This window comes from Sciurus carolinensis, chromosome 7 (assembly GCF_902686445.1).
Source record: "Sciurus carolinensis chromosome 7, mSciCar1.2, whole genome shotgun sequence".
Lineage (NCBI taxonomy): Eukaryota > Metazoa > Chordata > Mammalia > Rodentia > Sciuridae > Sciurus > Sciurus carolinensis.
The window spans coordinates 7,524,973-7,540,373 of record NC_062219.1 but is presented as its reverse complement, the minus strand read 5'-3'; the positions used below and the strand labels follow the sequence as shown (position 1 = coordinate 7,540,373).

At 44.6% G+C, this 15,401-nt stretch overlaps 1 protein-coding gene across 2 annotated transcripts in view; it reads left to right on the top strand.

Annotated features, from left to right (window-relative positions):
- The window catches only part of Slc22a3 (solute carrier family 22 member 3), a 90,097-nt gene that overhangs the window by 64,913 nt on the left and 9,783 nt on the right, over positions 1 to 15,401 (top strand). For both annotated transcript variants that reach the window (XM_047558986.1, XM_047558987.1), the window contains exons 6-9: positions 7,474 to 7,571; positions 7,691 to 7,905; positions 13,867 to 13,975; positions 14,628 to 14,740. In XM_047558986.1, the coding sequence (XP_047414942.1) occupies positions 7,474 to 7,571; positions 7,691 to 7,905; positions 13,867 to 13,975; positions 14,628 to 14,740 (535 nt within the window). The remainder of the gene's footprint in view (positions 1 to 7,473; positions 7,572 to 7,690; positions 7,906 to 13,866; positions 13,976 to 14,627; positions 14,741 to 15,401) is intronic.

Genomic DNA, 15,401 nt, shown 5'->3' with positions numbered 1-15,401 from the left:
AGGGCTCCACACTGGGCATTTTTAAAGTTTTTACTGAGAGCTCTTCTGTCTCCGTGATGATTGTTGGCATCTATCGGTGCTGCTGGCGAGTTCAATAATGTATCTAATTCAGCCCACTGACACCAGGTTTTGGTGTTTTCTCCCCAAATTCTCAATCTCCAGGGTCAGAGTTTTAGAACTCATGGCAATTATCTTCTTGTCTCCTCTCTCCTTCTCAAATAATAGTTTTATTTTTAAGGAAAGAAGAAATGTTTCAACACATGACCCACAGCTGCGGCCCGTTTGCTAAAGCTGGGGCTGTGCTTAGGTCCCTAATGGGGCCTCTCAGATAGAGGCCCTTTGGTTGTCTTGCTGTGCTGGGCAGCATGCCCAACCACACTGAATCAGGGAGGGCCTCCCCCAGGCCACTAGAACTCAGGGAAGATCTCCTCTGCGGAAGACCCCCTGGGCCCTGCTTGTTTGGACCTGCCCTGGGCAGTGAGGTAGCCCATGTCCTCAGGTACAGTCCAGAGTCTGAACCATGGCCAGTCTGAACCGAGATGGACTGTCAGAGTTGACTGCACAATGGTTTGCAGAGAGGCCGTCCGAATCAGAATATGAGAGACCTCGTGAATAATTTTATATGAATTACATGTGGAAATGGTATCTGGATAGATTGGATTAAATGCAGCATCATTAAAATTAATTTGCCTCTTTCTTTTTACCTTTATTGAAATCAACCCTAGAAAATTTAAACTTAACTTGTGTGGCTCACATTTTATTTTTATTGAGCAGTGTTGGTCCTGGGGACTTGAATTTATTTTAAACTATTTTAATAAGCATTCATGATAATTCTAATACAGTATTTCCTTATGAACTCTTGCATGGTAAATATTTGACTCTTGTTTAAAAGTATAATGAGGTTTCCAAAAGTCACACGGCCCTGCAGGTGATTTGCAAGTCCTCATTTATGGATATACCAGGGGGTGCCATTTCTACCCAGAAGCTGGCTAGAGCTCTGTAAAGTTGGGTACCTCTCCTGGCCCCTCTGGGGCTGGACTTGGACTGACCAGGGGGTCATGCATCTCTTCCCAAACCAGGGAAGAACTCAGCCCCCGGCATCAGCAGAGGATCGACTGGGGGACTGGTTCTTTGTCTCAGTGCTTTCAAGTCCCCTGGGGATGGTGTTAAAATGCAGATTCTGTGTCGAGGTCTGGGTCAGGCATGCTTAGCAGGCGTCTGGGTGCTCCTGACAAGGTATCAAGGGCTCTGAGTGTCACTTGCTTGTGTATACATTTGTGAAAAATTACCTTACCTTCAGTCTGGGAGATAGCTGTTGCCAAAGTGATATGATATATTTAAGAATTTAAGAAACTGGAACATAAACATAAATTCATCTTTTTTTTTTTTTAAAAAAGCATGTATTCCTTACGAAGGGGCTCATGCCAGATTACTGTCCACAGCTTGTGTATTCCAGCACTCTGCAAAAAAGATCACTTAGAAGTAAATATCTTCCAAGTGTTATAAAAAGTATTAGTTATACTAACAACAATATGGCTCCTGAAGAAAAGAAGAAAAAAATGTTAGTGTTGACAGCCTTTATTGAGCACTTACTGTGTGCCAGGGGCATGTGTATACACGTGTATTATCTAACCGAATCTTCAAAATACCTGATGGAGTATTAATATTTTCATGGTATTGGGGCGAGGTTTGAGGCTCATGCAGTTTAAATAATATGCTAGTTAAAAAAAATTCTGAGCAAAATACTACATCCCTGCCCCAAGCCCTGCTGGTGGTCCTTTTTTTTTTTTTTTAATTTATTTTTACCTGAAACCAGTCCTCTCCTGGGAGAGCTCCGCACACCATCTTTGTAACAGGCGGTTATTTGTGATGCCTTTCTCTTCCTTGGCAACTTAAACTAGAATGTCAACTTGAAGAAATGTTTCGGAAAGACATCAAGAAGAACCGTGAAGAGAGCTAAATCAGTCGGGAGAAGAGGAATAAAGTACTCCAAACGCAGCGCACACGTCATTGTTGGTGTAAAACAAAACCTTGGCAGAATAAAAAGACAATGGAAGAGATGAGCTGATCAGTGCAGCTCCGTGGATTCCGAAACGAAGCCAGCCTCTGCAGTCAAACTCCAGCAGCACCTTTTCTGATGAGTGGCATTACTAGGCAACCGGCCCCCAAACAGACAAATATTACTGAGAGCCGTCCCTGCTCCCTTCGCTGCAGATGGAAGGTGGTGTGCCCCATTCAGATGGTACCAAGGTATAACAAAACAGAGCTCCAAGTGAGACTCAGGAGACAGACCATCGGGCAGTTTTATTGCTGTGAAATTCTAGAATAAGCAACACCATCATGACAGAATGCAGATCAGAGGTTGCCATGACCCAGGGTGAGTGGAAGGGACTCACTTCAGAGACTCCAGGAAACTATCACGGGTCATATCACGGACCACCGTAAATGTGGTCGTGGTCACATGGGTCTACACACTTGCCAAAATGCCTTGAGGGGTGCACTTTAAACGACTGAATTTTATTGTATGTAGATCATATCTTAAGAAAGCGAATTTTAAAAATATATGTAATAAGCTGGGGTAGCATTTCTTTGGTTCTTTTATACCCAATGGTGACTCTTTGGCAACAGAAAATAAGTGCAGTTGTAGAGTGAGAAGTTACGTAAAAGAACAATGCTGCAGTCGAAACCGAGCGGGAGCTGGCAAGGCAACTTGGTGAATTCCATCCAAGACACGGCTTTGGTCTCTCCAGGTCTCCGGACACCCAGAAAGTGGGTCGTCTTTCAAATGTCTGCGTCACTGTGAGAAGATGTTAGTAAATCAAAGACCAGCTGGATTTGTTCTGAAATGTAACAAAATACTTGCTTGCTTGGAAGTACTCTTAATCCTTTCATTCACTGGACAGGGAGGATGGCTGGATCCCTCTCGGTTACTTTTGCTTGTTATCAGCATTTCATTTTCCTTTGGTAGAGAATTAGATTGAAGCAGTAAATTCATACTTTGTTGAAACAGAGATCGTGCACCTGCTCCGTTCCAAATATGAAAAGTTTGAAGTTGAGACGAATAGCAAGCATTTTTGCAAAACGAATTGGATATTAAGATACTAAGATATTCAGTTATTTTTTAAAAAGCATTGTTCTAGACTGGATTCTTCATATAATTCTGCTTTTGGCAAGAAGTGACAGAAAACCAACTTAAATGGGCCGAGACAACAGGGCATTCACTGGCTCTTATGTCTGGAATTCCAGTCACAGCAGGGTTCCGGGTTGGCCAAACCAGAGTCTCTCAACCATCTCATCAAGTCTGCATCTTCTCCTCTGTCCACTCTGCTGACAGAGCAGCTTCATCCTAGGACTGGTCCCCGCCTTGAGGTGGGAGTTGGGAGGGTCCCTCAGGAAGCTCTGACTCAAGAGCAATGAAGGACTTTCTCATGAATCATTTGCTCATTGGTCCACATTGGGTCACATGCCCAATGAGAAATCGTTGGTTTAAATTGGGATGATGCCCAATCAGAGAATAGGATTATCCTTAGATAACCAGGAAGCAGAGTCAGCTCACCTGAGAAAATGAATTGTGTGTGTGTGTGTGTGTGTGTGTGTGTGTGTGTGTGTTGTGTGATGTGAGTTCTATTAAGAGAAAAGGGCAATAATACAGAGAATAATATTGATGAACATTTAGGTACACTACTATTTAATTTAAATCCACTTTCGAAGTGATCTATTTTTTGTTACAGAAGTACTTGTGTTATTTTTTAAGAGAATATTTATAACCCAAAGGAAAAACCCAACATAATCTCACTACCTCATAAGAACATGAAGGAAGTGATAAAACATCAATAAAATAAATATTATATTCTATATACTGAAGGCACAATATAGCATAGTGAGGTACAGACTTTGGTATCAGCCTCCTGGTTCATGCACTTACTGTCCATGGGTCTCCTTGGTGAGCTTCTTAGCTTGCCTATGCCTCTGTTGCTTCTTCCCTAGTGGGAACAATTGTCCACCTGTGGAAGATCCTCCAGCAAACAACAGCCTGCAGGCCAGAACTAGCTTGCAGCCTTCTTCGGAAGTAAGAGTTTTATTGGAATTCATATATATATATATATATATATATATATATATATATATATATCCATGACTGCTTCTTTCCCACTACTGGCAAAGTTAAGCAGCCAACAGAGCATTTATATCCTGAAAAACCAAAATATCATCTGGCCCTTTGCAAGAAAAAAAAAAAAAAGCAGTCCTCTGAGTTGAACCTTAAGAAGTCTATGGCCTTGTCGTCACCTTCTGACTTTGTAACTCAGTGCTCAGTGATAAATAGAGATCTGGGTAGGAAAAGGTGACATCTACAGAGCAAAGATGAGAGCAAGAGACACTCCCTTATCGTATCACTAAGGGAGAGTTACAGACCACGAAGGACTGAAAAATCTGCAAAGGTACTTGAATGTCATTATCTGTGAAATCCATGACATGCTGTTTCCCTTCCACTCCAGGATGTTGACATTGGGCCTGAATGAAAGAGACTTTGTTCAGAGTCTTATCTGGCAGACGGAGTCATAGCTGTAGGCAGGAAATAAGACTGAAGAAGAAATGGAAGACACCCCATATCAAATTATTACGAATATTGCTTTTGAAAGATAATTGTCACCTCTGTGTGAGCTGGGTGGACAGCAGTGCAAAGGTGGAGATGAGCGATCCCCTCAGGGACTCCTGAGAGAGCAGAGCAGAGCCGGGACTCACCACACAGAGCCAGGTCTGGGCTGTGGAAAGCCGGAAGTGAGAGAAGGGAGCCGACAGAAGTCAGTCTTGGACCCTCCATGGAGGAGAGCTATCCTGTTGTGGGTGATTCAGTCCTGAATTTCAGGATCTGCCAGATCTAAATGATTTGAGTCAGATCTAAATTATCTAAATCCTTTTAGTCAAATTCAACTTTTTTATAAAGCAGTATTTGAACTAAAGGCTATTTTTTTTTTTTTTTTTTTTTTTGTCAAGTGTACAGTGTCATCCTTGAAAAGCATGTAGAAATGACTGACCATCAACCGGAAAGAACGTATATAGAATAAAAGTTTCCTCTGCGGTCAGTGCTGTGTGGGGTCAGAATTGGGGAGATCTCTAATTACCTGGTTTGGAATCCTGGCTCAGCCACCTTTCTGCTATTTAATCTCTACAGTCCTAAGATTTGCTTTCTTATTTATAAAATCAGATTAATAAAAGTACTAACTTTACAGGGCTTTAATGAGTATCTAACCAGTGTCACACACTCTCTAGGTATTAGCTATTTTCATGTGGACAATGAATAGAAACTCTTTGTGAAAGCATTTTGGTAATAAACCATATGATGGTATATTGTTGTAATACACAAGTTCTTATCTTCCATATCAATATTTCTGCCTTATTTTTAAAGAAATAAAGGCAAAGGTAGATAAATAAAAATCCTCCTTGGAATCTTAACATTTAGAAGGTCAGCTAAGGAATATTTTGGTAGGCATTGTATAGTTAGGATCCAGGTCAATTCAATGCTGAAACAAGATACCAAAGAAATATAGTGGGGGAAAAGCATGGACATGTATTTTTCTCTTTAACATGTCCCGAGGGGTGAGTAGCCAGCTCTGGTAAGCCAGCTCTGTTCCATGACGTCCCCAGGATCCAGGTTCCATTTATCTTGTTGCTCCACCATCATGTGCAATCAACTGTATGGCTGAAGCTCACCAGCATCTTCTTCCATCCCGGGCAGCAGACTGTAAAGGAAGGGCAAGCTATTTCCAAGGGATGAGACTTAGAACGCTGTTCATGGTGTCCACAACCAACTCATTGTTGAGGTCTTAGTCCCAGAACCACCATAGTTGAAAGAGAGGCTAGAAAAAGACTCTAACTAGCAGTCATGTGCCTGGCTAAATTCCACAGATTCTGTTATTACAAGAGAGAAGGAAAGAATGGATGGTGGAATCCATTAGCAGACTTCCATAAGTGTCCTCATGGAAACAACTGTTGTCTTGTCTACTCTAAGACATTAATTTTAAGACGATCATTTTATATACCAAGTCCAAAAAGCCCATGCTCATTAAGCTGATGCATTGCTTTCTTCTAAGTTCATTTGTAAGACACATCCCAATTTAAAAGTGTTTTAAATGTAGCGGGATGAAGGGGAGAACGTGACTCGGTGTACCATTCGGTAGTAGTCTCCTGCTGCATGTGTGACACTTTCCCAGCGCAAACAAGCATCAGATATCAAGCTTTGGTGGACGCATTGACAACGATTGACAGGGCTCCATCAGTGTGGTTGTGCTCTGTGTCAAATTCTTGTGATTGCTGGTAGAGAGACATTAAGTCTTAGGGAAATGTGCCTAGATTTACATTCCTTCCGGGCTGGATGGAGTTGCGAAGACAGGAGAGGCCTTGCCTTCAGGAGCCTGGGTTCTTGCTTAATAGAAGGACAAAAACAAAAGGCTGTACTCTGGGGGAGCCCTGTGGCCCAGGCACTTGGCTTCTTGCTTCCAGATTTCATCATTAAGCTCATGGGTTGGGCACCAGGCACTTTGGTGCCACAGTGCAGTCCCTGCCCACCCCCAAGAGCTCGAGACTTCTGGAGAGAGGACCAGACCCACCAGAGGAGCCGAGGTGGAGGTCTGGAAGTCATCATTTACTCCAGGGCAGGGAGAAGAGCAGGATTGGGGAGGTCAGAGGGCGCCCAGGAGAGGTAGACTGTCCACCCCAGTGGAACATGGTGCAGTGGTCGCTGTGAGGAACTGTGCTGGGCCTTGGCAGACTGGACTGGAGGCCAGTGGTGCCTTGCTCCTTGGCTCGTCTCCTTTGCAGAGTCTCGTATACAGCAGGCCAAAGTACCATTCGCTGGATTGAGTTGAGGACAATACCATCTGCTTGGATGAGCCGAATTTTCCTGCATCAAAAAGATGCCAGATTCCAGTAAATGACAAAAGAAAGCAAAATAATGCCTTTGATGCTTGCTCTTGGGCTTCTTATTTCATTTGTCAAAGTAAGACTCGATGATCTAATATATAAAAAAACACTTGATTGGGTCCCATTGTTTAAACTCGCTTCCCTCAGTGTAATGAACAGACACCTGACTTTTTTTTTTTTTTTGGGTGCTGGGGAGTGAACCAGGGCCTTGTGTTTACAAGGCAAGCACTCTACCAACTGAGCTATCTCCCAGCCCCCCTGACTTACTTTAGAACACACCTTTTTTCCTTGTTGACTCAGAGCTGTTTAACGTAAGTCCTGCAATTATCCTGAGAACAATCTCAATTGAGGAACCTCACCTCTGTGCATTTGACTTACTCAGAACGCCAGAGGGCAAGCTTTCCATGCTCAGGTTTGGGACGTAGTTCTGAAGCATCCCAGGAGTTCAGTGGGATCACTGGATGCTGCAGCTTTGACCCTAGCTAGTACGTCAGTGTGGTTGCAGGTGTTTCTCGCTGCATACTGCTCCTGAAATCTGCTTCTCTCGCCCAGATCACCGTTACTGACGAGGAAGTTAGTAACCCATCCTTTCTCGATCTGGTGAGAACTCCCCAGATGAGGAAATGCACACTCATACTTATGTTTGCTTGGTAAGTCTGACCCGTGACGGGTTTTAAAGCGGCTGTCACATTCACCACATGGCACTGCGTTCCAGGCAGGCCAGGTTGGCGCTCACCTGCTCTCCCTGTGTCTGTCGGTGTCGCTGCAGGTTCACCAGTGCAGTGGTGTATCAAGGACTGGTCATGCGCCTGGGAATCGTCGGCGGCAACCTCTACGTGGACTTCTTCATCTCGGGAGTGGCAGAACTGCCTGCGGCGCTCTTGATCTTACTGACCATCGAGCGCTTCGGACGGCGCCTCCCCTTCGCCGCCAGCAATATCGTGGCGGGGGTGGCCTGCCTTGTCACCGCGTTCCTACCAGAAGGTAATTTCCCCACGTGTATGTCGGGAATCTGCTAAAGAACTTGGAAACGCTTAAAATGATCAAGTACGGGAAATTGCTGGCCTTGAGGAACTGTGCCATCGCGTCAGTCTGGACGCCAGGCGAGCGGGGTAATGGCAGTTTTCCAGTCAATCAGTGTAAAGTTGGAAGAAAAGAGATGGATTCTACAGAATTTTCTTTTCTTTCAATTTTTAGATGTATTTATTGATGAACTAGGTATCATGCCGATTCTAGCTCATCATGTTGTTTATTTTTACTCGCCTTTGTCTGACTTCCTGTCATGGCGTGGTTGACACGTGTTTGACCTGCTTCCTGACCATCTGCCATATTGCTGGTACCATGCTAAACACTAGATGGTGGGCAACAGAAAGACGCGGTTCTCAGCTTGGAGTGAGTCATGACCTGCTAAGGGACACAGACGCTCAGACTGTCACATTTCACTATGATAAAGGAACCAACAGGATTATTTACAAGAGAGAGGCAGGGGAGGGGAGGGAGGAAGGAAGGAAGGAAAGGGAGGAAGGGAGGGAGGGAAGGATGGATGGATGGGAGGGTGGGGAGTGATGGATTAATCCATCAGGGGAACCCAGAAAAACTTCCCAGAAGTGGGAACCAGCATGTGTGAAGAGTGAAACGTGCCAGATACAAAGAAGAGGAGCAAATTTTCCAAACTAGGGAACACCTCCCAGAAATATGAAATCCTTGCGGGTTCAGGAACGAAATGTTCTTCGTTATCTCTGGAATTCAGGCAAGGAGGCCTGAGGTTGGTCAGTCCCCAGCTTGCCTGTCCCTGCAGACTATGCAGGAAGCTGGCAACGTCTGGTGACCTTTGGGAGGAGGAGGGGTCAGGGGTGGAGGCAGCTCTCATGACGGCAAGAGCGTGGATGAGGGCTATGAGGAAGGAGAGACGCTAAGAACCCAGATGACAGCTGGCACTCTCTGTCTCTCCAGGACAGAGGGGGTGACTTTCTCTTAGAGAGGCTGGGACTGTAAACAGAAGGAGAAAGCCAGGGACTGCGGTGTCTCCAGATGTGGGATTAGCAGACCTAGAGGCCTCTGGCACCAGCACAGCAAGGGCTAGAAAGAGGAAGTCCTTAAACCCCCAGGATGAGAGCCAGTGGGTCATCTCCTACCCCGGGGGGAGTGGGTATTCCGCAGAGGCTGGGTTCTCTGGTGGTCTTTTGTGTCTGCACAGGAGTCATTCTTTCTTGGTGAATCCTCTGTGGATCAGGAAAGACCATGGTGATTTTGCAAAGGTCAAAACAGTCATACATTTTCAGGAGACTTCATTAACCAGATGCAGATTTATAAATTTCCGTGACATCAAGTAGACACTACTTGAATAAAATTGCAGAAATGCCAATTTTCAGAACAGAAAAGGAAAAAGATGTTCAAGTCCCCTGACTTGTGGGAATTTTTAAGGATAAACAGAAACACGTTCATCTTATTTCCTTGAGTGTACTGAGTTCCTTAGAAACACCATAACAAAGTACCACATACTGGGTGGCTTAAAACAACAGAAATTGATTTCATCACACTGCTGGAGGCCAGAAGTCTGAAATGGAAGCATGACAGGGTTGGTTACTTCCGAGGCTCTGAGGAAAGATTGGTCGGTTCCATGCCTCTCTCGTGGTGCCTGGTGGTTTCTAGCAACCCTCACCATTTCTTGGCATTGGTCCAATCTGGGTCCCCATCTTCACATGACATTCTCATCTCTCTGTCTCTGTCATCTTAATCACTTGCATCTTACGAAGACCCTATTTCCAAATGGTCATATTCGAGGTTCTAGGTAGGCTTGGATTTTGAGGGACACTATTCAACTCATTACATTGAGTTAACATACTCTAAGGGTAGGGGAAACTCTATGATGGCTATCTATCTGTCAATATGTGTCTATTTAATATTTATTAATTGTTAGCCACTCAACAAGGAGAGGGAGAGAGAGGTGAAGGAGATAGATTCCTGCCCTCAGGGCAAAGTTGGAAGGGTGAAAAATGGAGAACATTTAGGAGTTCACTGCGCTTTCTGCTTTACTTTGGTCCCATCACTGTGAGGTAGGGATGAGGTATTCATTGAAGGTGAAAATCGGAAAGCAGGGAGAAAGAGCAATCATGTACACCATGATCTGTCATTTCTTGGCATATACTTTGCTCTAGATCTTCTCCGATCCTAGAGTAATTGAGATGACTTCAAGGTGTGTTGCTCTCAACATGACCCCAGAGCAAGCATTTAAAACTGTGTGTCCAGAGGGTACCAACTTTGGACTCCCTCCTCTCTGGAGCGTTCTCTCTCTCTCTCTCTTTCTCTCTCTCTCTCTCTCCCCTATCTCTTCAATAAAACTTTTTGCTCTTGGAAAAAAAAAAAAAGACTATGTCCAAACCACACAGAGTAGGGTGGGAATCAAGGTATTGCACAGAGAACTTCACATATAATCTTTCCTGTTTGATCCGTTCAGTTGTGTTTTGTAGAGGCAACTTCCCAGCTGGAGCTTTGGAAGTGCTTTCAGCAGGACTGAGCACTGCTTGCTCTTCGCCTGGGCACGTCTTATTCATATATTCTGCCGAGTCGACTGTTTCCGTAGTCACATGCCAGTCGTGGATGACTGGAAGAATGAGTTTCAAATCCCTAAAGTGAGTTCCAGCTGTGGCAGAGGTTGTTTCCTTGAGTGGGTAGTCCTTCCAACTCAAAGGCACTTTCAGACTTGAGTCCAAGGAACTGTCCAGTTAACACGAGGAAGCCTTTCCTCTCAGCCATTCTGACGTCACCAGTGAGTGGACAGCCCCCACACAGAATGCCGATGAGCTGCTTTTGTAGAAATCATCTCTAAAATTATCTCACAGTCAACACTTTAACCTGGTCTCCCTCTACCAACCCAGCTTTTCATGGCCCGAGAATAAAATTCTGAAAAAAAATTTGTTTTTCTGGCTTTCTCCTCATCTAAGACTCCCTGCTTTGGGCTCAAATTTATGAACTCTAATCAATGTCTGGAAATTAATAACTTTCTTTATCCATACCTGTCTGTTATCTTTAATTTGAGCTTACTTTGATTGCCACAAACCCAACCGTGTAAGGAAGTCTTTCTAAAATGAAAAAGTATTCTACATTTATCTTTTTTGTAAGTAAAAAGTAAGTCCATTGGTGTCTTAATTTACATATCTTTACTAGGACTTTTTACTAAATTTTATTTCAGAACTCAGAGCAGATGGTGCATTCAGAGAGAGTTAAAATCATATTTTAAATTTTGAGTCCTTTACTCAAGAAATGGGACGTCGCTCCCCAAAACTCTAATTGCTTGACCAAGTAATCACTCAGAGAGGGATATCTCTTTCTCTAGTCCTCAGATAACTCTGTGGAAGATGAGCTATAGTGCTCTTGTAATGTGATTTTTGTTACTGACACCAAAACATGTCTATTTCTACCCCAAAATGAATTTAATATTTTACCCGGACAATTGAAGTTTTTCATGTGCACATAAAAATTTTCACATGTAATTCAGACATCCTAATAAATTATTTTCTTTTCACTAGCGAACAGTGTGTAGTGCCATAGGGGCTTCTCTTTGTACACATTTCAACAAAATCTCTGTTCCTTTGCAGTCTGAGTCTAAACTCCCTTTCTTAGAAAAGGTTTGGGAGTGTTTCAGCAAGGTCAGTGAGCAGGACGTCTACAGGGGGTCAACCTGTACTGAGTTGACTATTTATCTAAGTTAACCACACAGGGTTTTCATTGTGTGTGTGTGTGTGTGTGTGTGTGTGTGTGTGTTGATTTGGTTTCTTGGTTTTCATTTGGTTCTGTTTGTTGCCACCTCAGTAGGTCCTTTAGCTCATGCAGGATAGAAATCAAACATGGCTCACAAAGAGAGGAATAGGATCATTTATTGCACAGATTCACATACAAATCTGGCTGCCCCAGAGGCAGAATGGCAAGGACAGGTGACTGTCCCACAGGTAGAGGAGCAACAAAATCAAGGGGTTAACAGTATATCTGTGTTTATGAAGACTGGAAATTAACATGCTCATAAGCTATGTTGCAATCTTTGTGTGCCAATTCCATGTGATCCAAATGTGCTTAAAAATGTATTAGGTTCCCCCCAACCCCCAGTACCTTTTAGCATGTAAATGCATTTAAATGAGGTTCTCGGTTACTTACAAGCACGCAGCTGTGGCCAGATCTGCTTGCGAGGTTGGATGTTCTCCTGCTATTTGTCTTGAACAGTGGATGTAGATGGAAAGGGCCTCCTGCCACTAATCTTAAGCATGGTGTCCACTGTCCTTTCTACAGTCACCAACTGGGACTTAACCCTGTACTGCTACCTCATGTCCATCCAACAGCTCTAGCCTCAGCTGTAAGCCTAAATGGGTGTTGAACTGGTCGCAGGACTCACTCACAGAGCAATCTCCATGCAGTAGAAAGAAGCCCTGACCTAAGTACCTAACGTGGATCAGGGAGTTATTTCCACAGTGGCAGGTGGCCTTCTCCACCGCAGCCTGAGAGCAGCTGGAGAGGACCCATCAGGCTGAGACCCAGGGAGTCTGGGCCAGGGCTCCTACTTTCCATTCCCACAGCACCTGCTTTTGGGAGGACAGGACTGGAGTGAATTTCCTAGTCCCCCTCCCTGGGCTTCATGAAAAAACGCAACCTAAACAAAACACATGTTTACAACCGTTCTGTGCCAGAGCAGAGGGTGGCCCAGCACATCAGTGCAGCTCAGATAATCCTCGCTCCCTGGTGTAAGGATTGATGTGACAGCCACAGGTGTTCTGTCTGGGAAGACAAGAAATACATTAGGAAGTCCTCCTCGGGCAGTGTGCAGCTAAGTGGCAGTAAACGGGAGGAGGGGTGGCGGTTCCCAGCAGCCATCTCAAGTCTCAGCCCGTGTTTTTCTCTGCTTGCTCTGCTGGCAATGGTTTGACTGAGAGGGCTTGAGCTCATTTTTTTGGCTTGTTTGGTTGAATATTCTCTGGAAAGAACACACACAGCTCTACTGAGCTTGAGTCTCTTGTTCCATTCTCCTCATTCATGCCTCCTTCTCCACTAAAAACTGAACGAAGCTAAACTACGGTAAGGGCTTCATGTTCAAAGACGCTGGACAGTCAGCTTTGCTTTGGAGAGCAGCGATGGTCTTGTTCATGTCGTCAGGAATCCTCTTACCACGGCCTCCAGGAAAGGAAGACAAAACGGAACAACTCTTAAGAAACTTAAAGCACGGACTTTCCAGAATTAAAACGGTGCTTCTTCTGCCCTTAAAACTCAAGAAAGAGAACGTTTCATAGAGAACATTAGTATTTCCCAGAGTTACTGGGGAGGAAGAGGGAGTTTCTTCACACTGCCGCCGTAGCCTTAAGATGGTCCATTTTAAAATAGGTGAACCAACTTGTTTATAGGACTGTGGTTCCTTCTGGATGATTTTTTTGGAGGACGTAGCATGATTGAGGATGAGAAAGACAACAAAAGGCATTTGCCTTGGGGATGACACTCAGCTCAGATGCCTGCTTCCCAAGATCCCTGTTCTCCAAGCCTTGCTGTTCTCTTGGAAAACAAAGGTAGTCGTGAGAGTTTTCCTGGTCTGTAAAGAGAGAGCACAGGTGGCATCTGACTATGGTCAGGTTCTCAAGGGCACAGGGAGACTACCTTCCAGACAGAAGGCCAGTGGGCTCCTCTCTGGGAAGGCACTGCATGGAGCATGGTTCCATGTAGTGAGTACTTCACAGACATTTCTGTAATCTAACCCTGCTCAGAAAGACACCTTTAGCACATTAAAAATTAGCTATCACCATGGTTGTTATTAAAAAACTGTCTGCAGTATTAGAGGATTGTATTATTTGTGCTTAAAATTAGCAAAGACTTAGGCAGGGGGACACTAAGCACATGCCGTCTGTTATTATGGAAAAGGTTAATGAAATCAGACCCCTAACTGCACTTCCAAATGTTGTGTGCTTGCAGGGACAGCATGGTTGAGGACCACCGTGGCCACCCTGGGACGACTAGGGATAACCATGGCCTTTGAAATTGTTTATTTGGTAAATTCAGAACTGTACCCAACGACACTACGGTAATTCCAACATATCGTCCTCTCTCTCCTAATTAACCGCAGCCAAACATTCTTTTAGCTTGGTGCTCTGTTGGCTGGGATGAACTCAGCCAGCAAAGAAGGTGAGCTTTGAGTTACAGCTGCTTTTAGCATTGCTACCTGCCCCCTGTGTGACAGACCATTCCCCATAAAAATGACCGCAGACACAGCTGTGGTTCTGGGGACAGGCACGCAGCTTGGACCTGGAACACCTGGATGCACTTGCTGGGAAGCACCACGTGGTGTCAAGGCTGTGGCGTCTCTGAGCACAGCGCATGCCCTGCTTTCGAGAGCAGCCGGTTTTGAGGACATCCAATGGGCGCACGGAGTAGGGCGAATCGGCCTCCTTGGCTGGAGGAGCAGTCAAGCACGGTACCAAGGTGGCACGTGTGCCACGGTGCAGGCCAGCTAGTGAGCGGCACCAACACTGCGGGTTTCCCCCTTCCCTCCCGGTGAAGCATTGCAGGAGGAAATGGCTCGTTGAGTTTCAAGAGAACGGTCATTTTCAAAGCGAAAATGATAGAAATGGAGAGGGTGGTCACAATTTCTCTGCTATTTAATGTGTCTGAATATTTTAATTATCTCGAATTTTTATTTCAATGCTTTTCATTTAAAACTAATTTTCATTCTGCAGCAACTTTGGAGTTTCGCTCTGTTCGGGTTTGTGTGATTTTGGGGGAATCATAGCCCCATTTCTGCTCTTCCGACTGGCAGCCGTGTGGCTGGAGCTGCCTCTGATCATCTTCGGTAAGGACTCTTGAATGCTTCCCCAAGGGCTTCCGTCCGCACCCTTTGCATTCTCAGAAACTGTCATGACTATGAACTTGATGTTGATGACGTCCATCTCATCTTTCTATGGCAACTGCTTCGGTTCTGAGGAGCCCGTCTGATAATAATAAAATGTGAAATCCTAAGTGGTTTTAGGTTACTGTATATTGAAAGGTGGAGGTAAACTGTGATCACATTGGTCTTCTTCTTTAGGTCCTGAATTAAGATCAAATACTGCAACACTCTTTTATGATTATATGGAATGGAGACAAAAATTTACAGGGGGCCATATTGGATCTTCCGCCTGTTTAAAAATCAGCCTGAAGACTAATTTTGTTTTTAAATATTTGATGTCTGTCAGTATCAGATCTTATTTGGCTTTGATCTAAAAAGGCTATGCTGAAAGAACAGGGACACAGACCATTCCACATACACTGTAACCTCCTCCACATCTTCAAATTCACGCCCTCCTTCCCACCTCCAGTCCTCATGGAACTTGTGAAGAGATCTAGCTCTGTCTAGAGAGGGACCTCAGGCCTTCTGCACGGGGTTTCTCCAGTGCCCTTCCATCTGCCCCACCCGGATCTCGCACCTCTCTCTACGCTCTGCATCAGTAAGACATAGGGTGACCCCTTTCTTA